We start from the raw sequence: 20,710 nt of genomic DNA on the forward strand, positions 1-20,710 counted from the left end.
GGTAACCTACGCTTCATACGTTATCATAAATATATTTCCATTAATTATTCAATAAATATATTGGGACCTGAGTACCATTGGGTCGTTATTAAATGCAAGGCATCAATTCGAATTCAGCCCAGGGACTCGTCGTCCTTAATGATAGATATATCAGTGCGTGACAATAACAGTCGATTTCTATTGTTATAGAAGGTTGTGTGAAGTTAGCTCAACATACGACATACGACATACGACATACCGCTGAACATTCAAAAGTTCCCTCGTTGCCTGGTAAAAACACAAGATATGAAGTTTTGAATGTCGTATGTCGTATGTTCAGCTAACTTCACACAGCCGTTATAGAAGTATAATTAGTATAAGCATGTATAATCTATGCTTCAATTCTATTAATATGTCACCATACATTGTTTGCGAATATCACTGTGGAAAACATCACCGTACGTAATATTTTCTTATATATACATGTATACATACATGTATTACAAAACTAAGACTTTTCCTTAATCAAAACTATATAAAGTCTCCGTAATCGTGCTAAGTAAATACAGCCACATAAATCAATGCTGAACAATAACATAACAATTCGGTATAAATATGTCCGACAAGAATGCATAAATTATCGCTCGTAAACAGATCGCGCGGCCTCGTATGGTGATCGATTACGGCCATCTTATGTATGTTGTCGTCTTGTCGCTTTGTCGCGTTCAGAAACTGCGACAACCCGAGATATAGAAGATGAAATGTCGTCTTGTTGCGTTTTCAAACCGCGACAAGTCAATAAATCAAGAATTGCAGAATTTCATAAAGTTTTGACAAGCTAGTTCTACCACAAATTATCATACTAGGATTTTTTTTAAATGTTGTTAAAATGTGATTAGCGTATTCACCTTTTGAACAACTGGGCTCAGGTGTAATAAACAAGTGACCAGACTGACCGTTATACCAGACACCCAACTGTTGTTTCTACAGACTTGCTAACGCAACGCGAATGATAAATCAATTGCAAGTCCCTAGGACTAAGTTAAAATTGCATTACTATTCTGGATCCCGTTATTCTCCAGTCAGAATTCAAATCCACCTGGAGAGGCGTACTGTATAGTCGTCTGATCTAATCAAACCATATATGGAGCGAAGGGAATGTTGTTGAGGACATATCCCGACAGGTTTTGTCTATTTACACAGGGAATCAGATATGTATTGACCTGATGATTAATTATTAAGTGTAAGTCATTAACTAGGTATGGTTATCGTACAGACTATTACAAGCTGGATGGATGGTGTTGTTTGAAAATTAAGCACGCAGATCCCTCTTCGATTTTTGAAAATATCAAATTGCATATTTCTCTTGAGTAATTCTGCAATGGGATATGCTGGATAAAATTAATGGTCAATTGGATTGTTTTTGATTGTTGTTGTTGTTATAATTTGAAGTGCCATCACATTAAAATGACGTGACAAGTATCTATGTTGACAGATTAGAAGCAAGTATGGAAGAATGTGGATTTCAATTATTGTTCAGGCTCTGTAAGGCTTTGGCATTTATATCATAAAAAGCAATATTTTTAAACTTTATGTACATACCATGTATGAAATCAGTCATAGTAGTAAAACACAGAATTGCAATATTAATAAATTACATTTATTATATATTCCATTCTTGTCGATGGGCCGTAACAAATACAATACAATCATTAATTTTCCATTTTTTTTTCAACATATATAATTTTTTTTTCTTGCATTTTCTTGAAACTCTATACATCATAAATTATTGTTAGCATTTTATCTGATAATTGAACATACTTTTCAATAATCTGAAAGTTGCTGAAGTTTTGTCTGCCTTTTTAGAATATGATATGCGCGGACGTCAGATTTTTTAAAAAGACCGATAAAACATCAGAAACCTTCAGATCATTTTTTCTTGAGCTTTACTTTTCCTAAAATAGACGAATATGTGCACTTTAACATATATGTATGACGTCAAATTGTTCTGTATGTTTACCTGATACGCGGACGTCCTACATAGATCTAACATTTCTCTACAAAACTTCCGTCCTTTCTGAGAAAATAAGCTGAAATAATCATCATTTAATATGATCTGTTAGCCGTTTTCATTTATCGCGGTAAAAGCGACTGGAGCAGAGTTGTTTGTTTATGACGGACCTGGTGATTTTAATTTTGTTTTTGTTTGGTTTTTTGTTTGTTTGTTTGTTTGTTTTTTTATACGAGCCTTGATATTTCTTTACAAGGGTTTTACGGTATCCGGATATTTCTGACAGCATCATATTTAATGTTAGATTATGTGCACGGTATTCCGCCGGAAGTAGTACTAAAACTCATGGACTGTTTACGATGTTGGACCTCAGGTTTAAGACCCCTTATCCTGACAGCTGAAGTTAACAGCTATCTCAAGCGCTCCTTGCTTAAGTCTCGGGTATGATGAAATAATACAAATATGCATTTATTCATCCGCGTCAGACAATATATTTCAATAACTAAATACATTTAACCACATGTCTTAGCAGACGATTCTAAGTCTCGCCATGTCTGGCGAAGTAATGCACGTATAGTAATTCGTTGATCACGAGTTTTTTCACGTCCAATACTCGTCATCATTCAGTTAATACATTAACCCAACCTGATCCTAAACGTCACTTCGTTCGGACGACTCGTTATCTGTCGAATGAATGTAATAATAATAATAGGGTACACCAATAGAAGAAGGGAAATAACTCGTATTGATATTGCATATACATACATCTAATCAATTTAATTGACTCATTTCAATTTACTTGGAAGAAAAATGTGTTAATATAATGAGAGAATGTGTGAAAATATAAATATTTTGAGTGCGAGAAATTTAGGTTTGGAAACACCAAGTGGTACAGCAGATACATGGGATCAAGCTTCCAACCTAAATTGTCAACTGAATTAAATTATCCCATGAAGTCATGAAGATGTATATATGGTTATTAAATTTAAGGTTAAAACAATTTGAGGAAAAATGTGAGACAGTTAGTTTTTACAGCAAGGAATCGAGTTGGAGATTTGGTAGGAATGTCGGGAATATTGTAACTTTACTGTCATGTAGGGATTGACTATTTACACAATGATGTATTGTGCAACTTTTAAGAATGTTGGTGATTTTTAAACGTCAGATCCTAAAATGCATGGATACACATTAATGTCTGTTTTTTGAAAAATTATTTAAAACTAGAGAAATTAATTGTAAATTATCTGAAAGCATTAGGCATCTTTATGCAGTCTATTTTATATTACTTAAATTTGTTTCTTTCAATAGCAATTATCTAGCCCCCAGGAAGATGGATCTGCCCAGTATGAGAAACTCCTCGACAGACTTGGGATGCCTCCACTGTTCACAACCCTGAGGACCAACCCGCTGGCAGGGAAGGATCAGGAAGATTTATTGAGAACTGTGAAGGAAGAAATAGCTAGAGTAATATATTTGGTTATCAAGTTGAACTCTTTGATTTATTAAACCTAACAAATATATGTGGCTGTTTCTGCTAACATACATGTATGCCAAAAGAAAATATGATAGCTACAATTGTACATTTGTAGGTGGGGATATCTTTTTATTACATTTTTACCAGTGAAATATCAAAAAATATTCATTCTATAAAAGTGATATTTTTCACTAGTGAAAAATATCATATTTATCACTAGTGAAAAATATCACTTTTGCTGATTTGACCAATCAAATCAATGATTAGAAAATACCAAAATAATTGACCAATCAGAGAGCCCGACATATATCTCAACACCTGGACAGGGGGAACTACATTTTTTGTTTACAAATTATCGCTGTAGGCCTAGTTAGCATACGGGGTAGGTTTTTCGTTGATAAAAAATGTAATAAACAGAATATCTAACAGCGTCTTCAGTAATACCAAATATATTTCACTCGTGTGGCTAATATTAAGATATTTTTCACTCGTGCTGCGCACTCGTGAAAAATATCAAAATATTAGCCCCACTCGTGAAATATATTTGGTATTACTGAAGACACGGTTAGATATCCTCTATTTATTTTTCAAATAGTTTTTACTAAGGTTGTTGAAAAGAATTCTTAGCTTAAATAGTTCTTCCTTAAAAAATGACCAAAACCTTCAGAGTATGCACAGAAAGATTGGTGCGTATGATTAGCAGATTTGTTTTAGGCCTTAAGGTCTGAAGTCTTGAAGGGACCACCAAATATCGGATTAAATTCTATTAGTCTTCTTATGTACAGAAATATGAAAGAAGCAAATGATATGAAAAGTAATATTGAAGAGTCATGAGGAAATTTATCGAAATTATAAATTTCATCATCTCTGCATGGGCCTCAAATTCACCAGTGGAAATGGTGAAGTTTACCATTCTTTCTTTCGTTACAATCAGATAGCATTAAACAATTCTGTCACACTTTTGATGAACCATTGGTGATTACACAATGTTTTTTTTGTTTACCATTGCAATTTTTTTCAATATTTATTAAGAAAATATGTGAGAAATTTATGTAATGTTAAGAAAATTTTGGAGAAAATTATTGGTAAAATATATGACAGAAAACATTTAAAAATCAGGTATGATGTTGACTGAAAAAAAGTAAAGTGGGGATATTATATAGAAAGAAAAAAAAAACTGAAAAATATAAGGTTACATAGAAAAAAAAGAAAACTGGAAAAAACAAGGTCAGGGATATTATGTAGAAGAAAAAAATGTTTGTGTGATGCAATTAGAACCATCTCGGCTCTAGATCTGGGAATAAGGTTTCTGAATAGTTCAACACTTAATTGGCAATGCAAAAGCTAGATCATAATCTCTGGGGTACACTATCCCAACAGTGTGATGAAAGATTCTATTGATGTTGCAATACATCATTGTTTACTTGCTCAGTTGAAATCTACACTGTCTGTTGTAATGTAGTAGGAGTTGGATTTATAGAGTCAATCTGATTATATTTCATCTCTCTGAGGACAGAATTACAAAGGAAAGGGATGGAAGGAGCCTCGGGTTTACTATCACACTGTACTGAAGAACCTCATTGTTGTGGATGGACGGGGACCAAACCTAGACCTGAAACAGGTGATAGACAATATCCTATACAACAGGTGCCTGACTCGTTTTATATAATAATAACATATAAGAGTACGTATAAATGAGATTATATGTACTCCTATATGTATTTATTATATAAAATGAGTCAGGCCTGTGCCTTAAATTCTGCATTTATGTTATGGATGGAATGTATTAAATATTTCCATTTTACTGTTTTTTTGTGAATGCAAAAAAATGTCTGGATTAGGGAAGAAATAAATCTTAAAGATATTTCTGGTACTTGTTGCAAACATTCAAGGGTATGACTAGTATCTTCTATACATGTACACCCCATAATGACTCAGTGTATTATAGACAAGGTGTTAGCTTTGAGAAACATACAGTTTGTGTATGCTGATCTTACTTGAGACAGTATATAATTATATAAATGAGATTTCATTTCATATGAGATTGTGTGAGATGAGTCTCAGAAGTATTTAGGTCACCTGAGACAAAGTCTCAAGTGACCTATTCTAATCGCCTTTTGTTCGTCATCGTCCATCGTGCGTCCGTAAACTATTTACATTTTCGACTTCTTTTCCAAAACTACTTAACCAAATTCAATGAAATTTGGCAGAAAGTTACTATGGCTAAAGGTCAACCAAAATTGTGAATTATATGGTCCCCACCCCCCAGGGGCCTTAGCGGTGTGGCCAAAATGGGTCAAATTGACTAAAATTTCAAAAATCTTCTTCTCTACTCTCAGATATGGTGGAGTCAAACACTCTTCATAGATGGAAGGGTCTTGTGGTGCTTTACCAATATTGTGAATTTCATGACCCTGGGGTCTCACTTTTGCCCCTGGGGAGGGGGTAAACTTTAGTATAGTTTATATAGGGAAATCACATTTTTGACTATTATTTGTTGAGTTTGTATTGGAACTCATTCTAACCTGGATAACATTATCAGCATGGGATAACAGTTTGATGGAATGTACATGTTGGCCCTGACTGACCCCCAGGTGCTGATGGGCGGGGCTAAAAAGGGTCAAATTGACTGAAATTTCAAAAATCTTCTTCTCTACTCTCATATTTGGTAGAATCAAAAGCTCTCCATAGATGGAGTTTACTAAAACTGTGAATTTAATGACCCTTGGGTCCCACGTTTGGCCCTGGGGAGGGGGTAAACTTTAGTATAGTGTATATAGGGAAATCACATTTTTGACCATTATTTGTTGGATTTGTATTGGAACTCATTCTAACCTGGTCAGCATTATCAGCATTGGATAACAGTTTGATGGTATGCACATGTTGGCCCTGACTGAACCCCAGGGGCTGATGGGCGGGGCAAAAAAAGGGTCAAATCGACTGAAATTTTAAAAAATCTTCTTCTCAATACCTATATAAAATAGAATCAAATACTTTTCATAGAAGGAAGGGTTTCATGGTGTTTTACTTAAATTGTGAATTTCATGACCCTGGGGTCTCACGTTTGCCCCTAGGGAGAGGGTAAACTTTGCTATAGTTTATATAGGGAATTCATATTTTTGACAATCATTTGTTTTATTTCTATTGGAATTCATTCTAACTTTCTTAAAATTATCAGTATGTGATGACAGCTTAATGATATGCACATATTGGCCCTGACTGACCCCAAGGACTGATGGGTGGGGCCAAAAAGGGTCAATTGAATTAACTGAAATATTTCAAATCTCAGGTGACCATTAAGGCCCTTTGGGCCTCTTGTTATTATTGCGAGTCTTGGCTTGTAAAATCAAAACATTGAGTACACATATAAAGATTCTTTCTTCCAAAAATATCATCATTTTATTCCAAATATCAAGAAAGTATTCCATTCCTCCTACAGAAATCATCTTATACATACTTATAATGTACCATTCTGTTTTAAAGCATGATAAGAAAGTTGTAGTGGATTTGGCATGTGGAATGGCAGTGTTACGCGGTGCTGATGTTTTTGCCCAGGGCATTATGGGATGTTCGTTAGGTAAGTGGATATGTTTCAAGTACAGTCATCTTCAGATAACCACATTGACCAGAGCGACATGTATTATATCATACATGTACTTGTATACATCTCCATCCATATTGCTGTGTTTGATTGTGACAGGAATGTTCGTGGAGGACTCTGTATCAGTGTTTTGTGATGTTGACTCCACCTGTCTAAAGGGGGCAACAAAACTTCAGGAAGAGTCCATGATATTTGTAGGAAATGGCAAAGCCCGTGTCAGCAGGGAAAAATTGTTCTGCTCCAATGAAAAAGTTTGGTAATTATTTTATTTTATAAAACAAATGTAATTATTAAACAAAATATATGTTTCTATTGATGTAGTGACTTCTTGACCTTATAATGAACCAATTGTCCGTTATCAAGTTGATTGAAATAGCTGGTGGTTAATATATGGTCAGCTTATACATTTTGAATTTAACAAGCTAAGAACAAAGACTCAGAAAAAAAAAACCTAACAAATCTACACAATTTAACTACATGTATAGTCTAGATATTCATATACATGCAACAGGTGAATAATATTGAGCCTGCTCTTATCTGAATTTGAAGTTGATCAAGTAAACCATACAGGTCTATTGGACCTCTTGTTTGTGTTTCTCCTGTAGCCTGGCTATAGCCAGTGTTGTCATGGTTTGATCATATGTACATTTAATTGTGTTTTATGTTTCAGTGGTGTTGGAGTTAGTATGATACAGCCTTTATTTGAAGCCCCTTGTTTGGCAAATCTATGCAACATTCTGATCTTCCACAAAACCTTCCTTCAGTTGTTGTCAGTGAGGCTCTCAACCCCCAGAAAGGAGAAACTATCCTGGATATGTGTGCTTCACCAGGTAAATTCTTTTGTCATCCACCCTTTTGTTGATGAAAAACAATCACTTTTGTATAAATGTATTATCATTAGCCTTTTGAGGGCAGAGCAGTGAGGTCAAATTGGTTAAATTATATTTTAATCTACAAAATGTTTCTTGATTCTTTCCAAAGTTATGGTACAGGTGAGAAATTGTTGGACTAACTTTGATACAGAGCATCCTTGGTGATAACAACTAGATCATGTTGTAGAAAGATATATATATATATACACTGTACATATAAATACATAAGAGCGAAAAAATTAACGATGCTATTAGAGAGCAAAATTCTATGTATGTAGAGATTGAAGCTCTAGATGATTTGAAATTCAGACCTATCGTTGGTGGTCCTAATAGTAGCACTCAAAGGCTTGTCATTTTTTGGACCTTATCTTAAAACCTATGTGCAGTTCAGTTAAAAGTTACATTAAAGATGACTTTGACTTTTTACAACATCTTCCGAAAAATGTCAGATCTAAATCTAAACTTGTATCGTTTGATGTGGTCAGTTTATACACCAATATACCTCATGATATTGGATTAGAAGCCATAGATTATTGGCTGAAAAAGTATCCCAATAAGATCGATCAACGTTTTGAAAAGAAATTTATTATTGATGCTCTGGAGATTGTTCTCAAAAGAAATGTATTTTATTTTAATGATATTTTTTATCACCAAAAAAAGGGTACTGCTATGGGTACGAAAGTCGCACCAACATACGCAACTTTAGTATTGGGATATTTAGAAGAAAAGTTGTATGACATTGTAGAGAAAAAACAAGGTATTGAATACCGTAACTTAATTGAAAATCATTTTTTACGATTTCTAGATGATTGTTTCATCATATGGCCAGATGAACAAAATATTGAGGATTTTTTTAATGAACTTAATTCTTTACATCCTTCTATTTGTTATACAATGGAGACCAGTGAATCTTCGTTGCCATTTCTCGATGTACTTGTGATTATGAAAGATAACAATATTTCTACAGATCTGTATGCTAAACCTACGGATTCTCACAATTACTTGAATTTTCATTCTAGCCACTCTAAGCATATAAAGGTTAATATTCCTTTCAATTAGGCATCACGTATTGTCACTATAGTGAGTGATAATACCAATATTAAGACACGGCTTAATGAACTTACCACTTACCTGAAGTCTCAAGGATATCCCGACCAGTTGATTGAAAATGGCATACGTCTGGCTATAGAAAAGGGACCTTTTACATCCCGTAATCGCACAACAAACAAAAATGACAGTATAACTCCTTTTGTTTCCACATTTAATCCCCGTAATTTCAATATATTCCCTATCATTCGTAACAAATGTGAAGACATGAAAATGCATAATGAACAGATGAAGAGTGTTTTAAATAAATGTGTTCTCGTCAACAGCAAAAGGCAACCGAAAAATCTTAAGCGAATTTTAACAAGATCTAAATTCGGAAGTCAGAATACTAATGCTTGTGTATCTAAATGTAACACGCCTCGTTGTGGAACTTGTAGTTATATCATTCAAGAAAGTGAAATTCAATTGAGGAACGGTTTTAATTTTAAAGTTAAAAGGAATATGAATTGTAGATCAAGTAATGTTATATATGTTTTGATTTGTAGTAACTGTTCTCAATTTTACATTGGCCAAACTGGTACTGAATTGCGAACTAGAATGACTGTACATAGACAACAAATTCGCACTGATCATTTGCGCGCTTTACCTGTCAGTAAACATATACACGACTGTTCAAACGGAGAGTTTAAAATATTCCCAATATATCAAATGAATGATGCTGATGTAGTTAAACGTGAAGCTAAAGAATCTGAATTTATCAGACTTCTTAAACCTAGTTTAAACAGTACTACTTCATTGTAATGTTTAGGAATTTTACTGTAACAGTTATTTGTTCTGCTATCACATGTATCTTGAGACACGGGACATAGGTCCTACATATAGGTGGCCATAATATTTCGGTACGATGAACTATGTACAATGTTTTCTGTAATCCAAATATTTTACATGTGTTTTCTATTGTTTCCGTATGTACTCCCGGAGAAGGGACACGTTTGAAATGTCTCGGTATTGTGAACCATAGGTACACATTTTTCTTGTTGTTTCCGTATTTATACAACATCTCTAGAATTTAACATTAAAAAAACATAACGTTTGAATCACAGCCCGCGTAGTTCAACGGGTAAGACACCCGCTATTTCAGTCTTATGGTCGTGAGATCGATCCCTCGTGAGGACAGTTTTATTTTTATTTTTATTCCGAATATTTTTATATTCACAATGTTGCCATTCTGTGTTGTGTATTACTGTCTCTATGTCTACATCTATGACGTCATCATATATGACGTCATAATCATCTATTTTGAAAATAAAATCATTCTGAAGAGTCACCATGACACGACGAAAGCGCTAACGGAGAGTTTTTTTTTTTATTTTACTTTTATAATTCGTCCGTAAGGATAAAAACAATTTATTATCTATTATATATATATATATATATATAGTCAACCTCTCAGTGTTGGGCACAAGTGAGGGTAGATTCTGAGTAGGAGAATGTTAAATAATCTTACAAGTTAATTAGTTTTGAAACATGTTAGGAACAAGTAAATCAAATACAATAAGAGTACATTCCTTTCTATTTTTTCTTTCCTCTGCTTGCATGTCCTTCTCTCTCCCCTTCTATGTTATACTCTCCGCTATCCTTTCCTTCCAATTTCCCTTTTTCTTTCTTCATACATGTACTTTGTTCATCTTGCTCCTCCTTATTCCTTTTCCCTCCTTTTCATCCTCCCCTCTTTTCAGTTTTCCTCTTTTCTCACCCTAGTTGTTAATATTATATATTTATATTTGTGACAGTTTTGAATTGCCAAATAGTGTACATGTTAATACTATCGCCTTCTGGCTTCATGCAGGGGGGATGTCTCTTGAGCTCAGTCAGTAGAGAAGCTGACTGCCAAGCCAAGGGTCAGGGGTTTGTTAGGTACATTATTCACTTTCCTGTTACATTTGTTGCCATTAACCAGGAAATTGAACTTAAGTCAGTCTGAACAGCGGTGAACCAATAAGCCAATTAAGGGTAGTGGATACGACCTAGTATGGATGCACACTATACTTGCTCTTTTGTTACATATAAATTATTTATACCGTACATTAACTTATTTTGGTGCATTCAAAGATCAAAGAATGTCATGATATGCATGTATAATGTGAATTTAAGCACTGAACACAATATTGAAATGTTAATTGATTTGTGCCTTAACACAATATCTGAGTATTGATTGATTAGTGTCTCAATACAATATTGGAATATTAATTGATAAGTGCAATAATAAATAAAAGTACCCATGGGAAATATGTTTGCTGTAGAAGTATCATGCTTTAAAATGAAAGGTGCTGAAGTAAGATTACCTCTAAAATATGTATTTTGTGCTAACAATATGCAAGATATCAATTATTAAGTAAAAAATGGAAGCAACTTGAGTATAAAATGTGATTTTCTTTGATTTTCAGGTGGGAAGACAGTTCATATAGCTACACTAATGGCTGGAGAGGTATGTATAGATACATGTATTGTATTCCATACATGTACAATTTATTTGTGTAAATTTCTGGAAATGAGACAAAGTTCAGTATACCATGGTATTTCACAGCTTTATAAAATGATGTATAGTAAAGTGTGACAAGTCTCTAAAAATGAATAAGATATCAACATCAATTTTGCTGTGTAAGTGATTATTTGGCATATTTTTATCTTAACATATATGGTACTACTTTGTTATAATTATAGCAAGACTTTATGATCACTGTAAATGGAATATCCTGAAGTACTGTGATTTGATATCCCTCATGTGTCATAGGGCATGTTTTCATTGTATTTAAGGGTCGCTTGGTTGGTTTGGATAAAACACCAGCTAAAATTGATAAAATAAAACAAAATGCGAAGAACTGGAATATAAATTTCATCGAGACTTATCCATTCGATGCAAGACATTCATGCAAAGATTCAGCAGGTAAAGTCTTTCATACAATACTTTGTTCATGCAATAGTATATGATTCTGAACCAGAACCGATGTAGCAGCCAATTCTTTCCCTCCTGCTGAAAGTTTCCCAGGGAAACAATTAACTAGCTGATTTTTTCACCAGGAAAACTTTCACAGGAGGAAAGAATTGACTCCTACACAGGGAAACAGGAAAACTGTAATGTTTTTGTTTGTCACTTAACAACGTTTGATTGGTACTTGCTTTTCTTTAATTTCGGAACAGCCCTTACAAGGCATTTAATGAGTAAATATTAGTTACTTACTCAATAACTCATCATAAGAAGGAAATAAGACATACCTGTTCTGACATATAATGTATGCTCCTAGTATGTTTTATAGTGGGGAAGTAAATTTATATAATATAAAGAATCAAAGTTAATTAGTTTTTACAAAATATTTTGGAGAATATTTTGTGGTGGGGAAGTAAATCTATATATAAGGAATCTAAGATAATTTTTACAAAATATTTTGGAGAAGAGTTTACATTTTGGCCAACTATTGATTTTTTAACTTTGACATTATTAATTCTGCTCTGGTTTTACTAGATATTAGTGGTGGCCCTCCCTATCCACCAGATACATTTGATCGTATCCTGCTTGATGGGCCATGCAGTGCACTTGGCCAGAGACCTTCTAGCAAAAATAAGATGTCACTTAACTCCTTAAAATCCTATCCCATCTTGCAGAAACAACTTTTCCATCAGGTAACATTGTATAACATTCTTTTCCAGTTTCTAGCTAACCTAACTTAAAGGTCATCATGTAAAGAAAGTCTGTGAACAGTAGGTCCATTGTGTCACTTGTAACTAAAAAAATGAAGTAATTAATTCAATTATTGTATAGCTATACATTGCACTGTTCTCAGCAGATCATGTTATTATATTAACACTTTTCAGAGAGCTTGGCCTATTTAGACAATATATTTAGTAGACACCTAATCATGGCTGACCCTTTTTTGATACACAGGCAGTGAAGCTTCTTAAACCAGGTGGAACACTGGTGTACAGTACTTGTACCATCACATTGGAGGAGAATGAAGAAATAGTGGTTTGGGCTCTACAAACATTTCCTTGCTTATCTTTAGTCAAAATGGTGAGTACAGGAAAAAATTTAGTTCTAAATATATTAAGATGCTTCATCTCCGACAAATAGAAATTTTACGGATTAAAAACAAGATCGAGTTTTCATACAATACCAAAAGTTACATACTTTATGCTACTACCAACCTCTGAAAGTTTGAGCTTCAAAATTTACCTTTCAGGTTTTAAGTGAGGAAGTCAGTTATTGCATCTCAAAGAAATTCTAAATGTGCCATGGCTCTATTTTGTATCTTAGCCACCTGTCAAGACAGAAAAGGTCATTATAGAGCAAATACATGGCGAGTAAAAAAATAAAAAAAAAAACCATCAGACAAACAAAATGTGTTAAAAATAAGTGTAAAATATAGGTTTACACTCAGGTAGGTAGTTTTAAGATAAATGCGGCTATGGTTAGTCATATATTGTGGAACAGAATGATAACTCTATCATTTTTCCATGACATGCGACTTTCAAAATGTTTATATAAACGCTTTTAATTACCACCTGTTTTATTTCAGTGTCCGAATGATTAAGACAAAGTTTGAAATCAGACCTTGAAAGTTTCTCTTTTTTCTGTGTGTGTTTTGGGGACATAATTAGAATCATTTTGTTTTCGTTGCACCACTTAATTATATTTCTTGAATGTAGCTGAAAAGCATCTTGTACATTTTCGAAAGATTTATTTGCATAGTGATTAAAGCTTGAATCATCAGCATTAATTTCCGAATTTGTGTTTAATATTTGGATAATGATAACTCATTTATGATGGTTGATGATAGTATTTAAGGGCATAAAATTTAACCTTATGGTACACTATGGTTTCTGACAAAGTTCTTGACAAAGACACATTCTGTGTTGTAAAAAGGCTCAAACCTAGATATAGAACTCATCACATCCATATAGCATTAGCTTTCTTAATAAATAAGATTAATTTACTAAGTCAATCACTTTTTGGAAATCAACAAAAAGTACTGTAGAAAGTTCATTATCAGTAATTTTGGCATAAGTGTTAAATTTTCTTAATAAACCAAAAGAAGAAACATCTTTTGTTATGGTATTATATAAATAAGCACAATATTGATGACACAGAAACTATATCATACAAACATTTCATGAATTGAACTAAAACAATGATCTTATTATTAGGACTTTTGGCATCCTTCATCTTTCTTAGCATAGACGGCTAGTCAGGAATACTTGAAAGTCAAAAACTTTCAACTTAATTCAACAGAAAGATTTGTTTTTGTATATTAACATTTAATGTTTAAGATGAGAGTAGGATGAGATTTGGTTAGTATTTAAAACTCATTTATCTGATATAATGTTTTTCCTACTATCAATAGAAATTCATAGCCGTATGAACATTTCATCTTCACTACAGGAACCCCATCTAGGAAACAAAGGACGGTTGTGTGAAGGACTGAGTGGCCCTGACAGGGATAAGTTACAGTTGTTTCTTCCCGGATGTTGTGATGAGATCTCACCAGACACTGACACTATTGGATTCTTTATTGCCAAATTCGTGAAGTCGCCCAGCTAGCAGTAACATTTCAAGTTTCTATAACAATGAAACGTCTCTGAATAGTTAACATTACTGACTCATTGTACTTTATTAAGTTTACAGTTTTCCATCAAAGATGATAGTTATCTATACCTATATATTTACATTCGCTCTGCATTATCACCAAACAAAGAAGAAAGCTATCAGATCATAATCCTCAGTGGTAAGGTTCATCAAACCACAGAGAAATCTGTAAGTTTCTGTACACCTTGAAACCAGTGACTTCAAGTAAAGTCTGGAAAGAAACAGGAGAAGACCTGTGATGCTGGAGAGACAGATGACAACCAGGAACAGACTCGTATTTCCCATGTTTGGGCTAGCCTGATACTCCATGGAAAAGTATTCTACTGTCGGTCATATATTTAACACATTCAGCGTATTCTACTGTTGGTCATATATTTTACACATTCATAATAAACTCCCATCTATGTGAAAGTTCCATCCACTTTCCATCACATTTCTTACTATCACTCTCGTAGCAGGAGCTTTTGAACAATTGGCTTAGCTCACATAACAATGTTATTTAAATTAGGACATGTGCCAATTTTTCGCAGTTCAATGATTCTAGAATAAATCTTGTCTGGAATATATTTGTACAGTTAACACTTTGTTACGGATGTAGTCAGCGCTCATTGACATTGTACGCATGCACTTATATTTTTATTCACACATTTTTAGTAGTTATGCCAGAGACATATATGTCTCTGGTTATGCATCTTCTAGGTCTTCATGCAAAATCTTTCAATTTGGATTTTTTTATCTTGGTTATCGTTTAAGATGTTTTTGTGATGTAGTGGGAATCCGATTGGATTACAGAAACGGTAATATATGGTATTTAATCATCCATGCAACATTTCCAGTTACATTAAATTCAGAATATGTCTAGATACTTTTAAAAAATATTGATTAATTGTTTAAATGAATGACTGAGTCGTTGATACAGTAATATCAACAGACTTGATTTAAAGAGGATAATACATGTTTAGCAAAATCTCATTTACAACATGGTCCTGAATGGTAAATAAACATGTAATTTGTCAACAAATACATAGCATAAGGCATATGTAAAACATTTTTGAAACATATCCCAGTCATCATTAATTAAAGTTATCACAGCGCCACAAACTATTTGTGTAAATTTGTTTTGTCAGTTAAAAATCTCATTGCCTTAAATACATGTACGTGTATGTATACAAAGTTAAATGTGAAAACGATTACGTGGGTATAAGCTTTAAAATGTTTTAAAATATATTGACTTGTTGGTATTAAGAAGAATGGTCAATTTCAGCTGCTGATACTACAAAGTTACAGTTGTATACTTATTGCAAACAAATTTATCTATTTTACTATCTATATACTTGTAACCAATCCAGTCCAATGTGTTCAGCTGTCGAATTGAATTAAAGAAAGTACACATTTGAAGGCGAACTACATTTAAAATGATTTGTATTGTTTAGTGTGTCGATAGAATTTGCCCTTCAATGTTAAATATCAAGACAAATCACTATCATTTAGACTAGTGCCTCGTTTTAAGTTTTGTCTACTAATTATTGTAGTTATATTGGCATCACCAAGCAAACTATATTACAGTGATCGTTGTTCATATGTTTAAGGCTTTAAGCGGTGACTGTAGATGTATTATAGTGTAATTATACTGAAATGTCATGCCTGGACATGGTACCTAGCACCTTACTAGATCATATTATACTAAACATATCAATACATTCATCATGAAATTCATCCTCTGTGTAGCACCACATGCACCAATATAAAATATACATCAATCATGTGATATTTGACAAAATTGGAGTACAATAGAAAAAAATGTTCCCTTGATGATTTGTTTGTTTCCATCATTTAATGCAGCTGGCATGCGGCTACATATACTTGTGGCTACACCATTTTACTGACTAGCGTCACATAAACCTGGACTGCTACAATAATACATTACCATCTAAATTGAGATGGTGATGTTATTACAATGTATTAGTTTATCGTGGGTTCCCTATGCCTTATTACCCAAGCAAATTCAGAACAGCCTCGACTTCTTGTTTTGTGTCTATGTCTATAGCCATCACGCGTAGTTCCGTATATCCAAAAGACATGGTGACGTCATAGAATCTGTCGCGCATCTTCCTGTCGGAACTATTAATTTGGATAGTGCCAAGCTTTTTACATTCGCCCGTGGTCGAGATAACGAACATTGGTGCAGTCTTGTACTCAGATACGTACACGTCGATTTGGTCCTGGCCAATTGAGTTCAGCATTCGACACTTTTTGGAGACAAATGTTGTACCTGGTACAACTGTCTCTCCGTTTTGGATGAAAATACAAAACACGTCTTCGATCCTGTCCTGGCCATCAACGTTTGTACGATGCTTTATGCATTCACTTGTTGTATGCTTTGCTTCTTCAAATGGTTCACTTGAGCTGATACCGTAAGAAAAACGAACGATTCGTTCGCAAATAGAATTAGGCTTGAAGCCATACATAACCGCCCCTTTCAACACCGCAAGGTTGCATTCAAACGGTCTGATGAAGCGATACTTTTTAAAAGCTCCAGTTATCTTTTCATACAAAAGACTGCATTCTGAAAAGCCCCCGACCATAAGAATGTCGACCACATCTTTGGCTCTTTTATCACTTAATTGTGATTCGACAAGCTGAACAATTCTTCTGATCGGATCCTCAAAGAGTTCCAACATCACAGAGACAGGAATAATCGCTTTTCCTCTTTTTGACTGTATTTTGTGTCTTCCCTTGGATAGTGAAACGTCTTTAACGATCTCCGATATACAAAATGGAAGAGTGATTGATACGACATCCTTGTTCTTTGTCAGAGTTTTCTTCCAGAACCGAAAAGCGTTCTGAAAATCCAGAATCTCCGTTGGGTATTTTGATTGTGTTTCCGCCATTTTCTCCTCTCCAAGTACATCATTCCATATATCTAGAAAATTCTGAGTTACCATCTCGCCTCCAACATCACCTCCGCTTGCCTGTTGAAGCTCCTTCATGACACCGTCCTGAATACAGAACGTTGTTATATCCACTGTCCCACCTTGAAAATATTAATTTCAAACGATGAAATATTACATGAATACTTTTGAAATATGAAATGCCTTACTTGCTTATATGTAAATTGTCAGTTTGAAAGTCGCTAACATATATATGCATCTCATTGCTAACCATGTCGATGGTCATTAAGACAACATTACGGTGTATATTGAAAATATGATTTATAATACAGTCTGATTTAGTATTGTCAAGCGTCCTATCAACAGCCATGGTACTTCGGTATCCTCTGTATGTTAGATGCATGCGTGAGGTAAGTGTGTGTTTTAGGCTGCGGTATGTTCGGGAGTGTCTCCGTGTGATCGCGCGAAACTGATGCCAAACTTGAAGTGCTGTCTCACTGACATCCGGCGAATCAGTCGTCACACTTTCGGAAATTATGAGTCAATTTTTAGAGACGTCGTTATGCCTCTGCCAGATGACAGAACCCAGAGCTTTCCTCACAGGACCAAACGTTCAATAAAAATCCAAAATTAAGGTAGAGTCATGGAAGGCATGAGGAATAAGGAAACTTTTTAATGGAGAAAAGATAAGATCAAAACTTCAGTCGCCTTTTACGATCATGCAATGGACATAGCAGATACCTTCTATAATTCATTTGATATGATATGCATAATCACATAACATTTTTGTAGCAATTTTAAGGGGCAATTTATTTGACGAATATGTATATAAAATACAATTTCTAATATATTTACATTAATCATGATTCACACACATATCTAGGTATCGCTACATTTCCAAACGTTCGGCGTGGAAACGGACTGATTCCACTTTCCAAGTCGTTATCTTGGCTCTTACAATGCTTTCTTCAAATAGTTTTTACTAAATTATACATACCTCCGCAGTCGACAACAAGAAATGAACAACCCTCGTCAAATGGTTTCAACTCCAATGTACTGTGGTTGCTAGCTACATCGTCTTTTTGCTTCTGTTTGTACATTACATCAAGTGCCTGCTTGTACTCTTTGCAGAAAATTGCAGCTACTTCGGGCTCTATTGCCAATACTAGTTGTGAATGTGGTATGCCAGCCTAATTTGAGTAAATCAGTGTTAGTGGACTTTATTTAAGTTACAAACGACGTAAATTTAGTTTTAAATCTATAAGTGCATGCAAACTCCATAATGTCATCAATTGTATGTTTCTACTTTCTTCTCCTTGATACCACGTTTCGTAAAAGATAAACGTGACATCTTCTTTAAAAGCATGTCTAGGCTTCGAATTGGAAATGGTATATATGGAATAATTCGTGAATGTCACGTGTAAGCCGCCAACGAATCATTCTATTGGGCCGTAGCTGCATAAAATGTCTATAACAAAGGAAATCTAAATAAATTTCAAAATCAGCTTAAACTGATCAGGCTCATAAAAAAGCCTGGGCGACGTGTAGAATTATATGTTTTTCTTCGTGGAACTTCACACACTGTTAATTACCATTACATCTTTTGCAATCGAGTACTAGCCTCCGAGTGTCAAAACACTAACTATAATTATATCAGTTCGGATTTACGACGAAATGTCCTCTGCTATACTTTCTCCAAATTGATTAATGGGGTGGTGAGCGATGAACCAAAAACAGATTTGTACAGAGACCCCATGTAAACGTAATGATATAAAATTAAGCATTTCTAGCGGAGTAGCGTATAACAGTAAACGCACATGTCATAAAATAAAACACAATGTTGATTTGAAGGTAAAGGTAAGAGAACGACCACCAGCATTGTCTCGACCGATCAACGAGTGTAAATGATATATGTCTTATATCATCGGATATAACTGATAAATGCATGCGGGTATTAGTTTAATATGTATTTCTTTTCTTCGAGTTTACTACTGTTTATATATATATATTGTCATGCGGAAGTATATCAAAACTGTAAATATTTTATATATAACCTTTAAGAACTTACCATCTCTGCAGCCATTCGCATAAACTGTTTGGCTTTATCACCCCATATTGCAGGCACTGTCAAGACCCACTTGAAATCGGTTTCCCACATTCCATCACCAAGGGCAGGTTTGAATTCTGTCCATGCTTTATCCTTCATAAATTGAATAGCAGCAGAAAAGACCTTCATTGCACTCATCTGTTTCCCGAAGCAATCCCTCACTTTCATTCGTTTTGAAATACGCTAAAACGAAATTGATACATAAATATATATAATTCATTGAGAAACGCCTCAGGATTGTTCGATATACAGTTATTCACCTTGTGTATACCTTAAATTGATAAAAAATAGATTGAATCAAAATGGTGATTCATGATTTTACATAACATGTAATAATAATAATAGTATAAAGTCCATCTTTCGTTATCCATTTAATCAATATACAACACAAATGACAAATTACTCTATTGAAAACGTTATTTTCAGTACCTCTTCTTTGTAAAGTTGCATTTTGAAATGCCTGAAGAAATACCATTGCTTCGGATCGCATTGTTTTTGGTCCTGTTGACCAATGCTAGATTCCGATCCGGTTTCTGTATCTTCAGCAAATAAATCGGAGAATGCTCGTTCTGCCTCGTATCCAAAAGAATCGAATTCTTTATCCGGTCTGAAGAGGATAGATGTGATTGTCTTGTGCATGACTAGATTTGAGTCGCCATAGTACCAATACGGAACATGAATCCTCTCCGGAATATTGATGAAATCTGTCCTAGTCTGGAATGCATACCCGGAGTAGGATGTCCCCAGATCTATAGCGACCACTGCCAGGTAATCTTAGTTATCTGTCATTTCTGTTAGGAAAGAATGTATGTATTTATAATCTGCCTAGTTTAGATAATGCAGACATCCATTTGAGAAATAACATATATGACTAGAAATTATTTTCTTTCAATTTAAATGACTTTTCACACGACGGCCAAACATGGATCTAATGTATTTGAATTACCTTTAAAAACTTAGTTCCAACGTGATACGTGTCTTTATCTTATAATCGAAATCATATTTTAACATTTTTGAATCTAAAGAAGATTAGGCAAACAGATGTTGAACACCTTCTCCCTCATACACGAATGCAGTTTGTGGTTAT

General features: G+C 34.2%; 1 protein-coding gene and 1 pseudogene across 1 annotated transcript; one reads left to right on the forward strand and one right to left on the reverse strand.

Annotated features, from left to right (window-relative positions):
- The first annotated feature begins 2,294 nt into the window (after window positions 1-2,294).
- LOC117343785 (tRNA (cytosine(72)-C(5))-methyltransferase NSUN6-like) lies at window positions 2,295-15,722 on the forward strand. The gene is given in 12 exon segments (XM_033906284.1): window positions 2,295-2,431; window positions 3,299-3,454; window positions 4,981-5,085; window positions 6,948-7,041; window positions 7,165-7,321; window positions 7,736-7,809; window positions 7,812-7,895; window positions 11,432-11,472; window positions 11,802-11,931; window positions 12,508-12,665; window positions 12,928-13,053; window positions 14,422-15,722. Coding segments are annotated over 12 exon segments (1,380 nt in total). The 5' UTR covers window positions 2,295-2,335; the 3' UTR covers window positions 14,581-15,722.
- An 804-nt stretch (window positions 15,723-16,526) lies between these two features.
- LOC117343786 lies at window positions 16,527-20,412 on the reverse strand (annotated as a pseudogene).
- Between the last annotated feature and the right edge of the window lie 298 nt (window positions 20,413-20,710).

The sequence above is a fragment of the Pecten maximus genome, chromosome 15 (genome assembly GCF_902652985.1).
Source record: "Pecten maximus chromosome 15, xPecMax1.1, whole genome shotgun sequence".
Taxonomy (NCBI): Eukaryota; Metazoa; Mollusca; class Bivalvia; order Pectinida; family Pectinidae; genus Pecten; species Pecten maximus.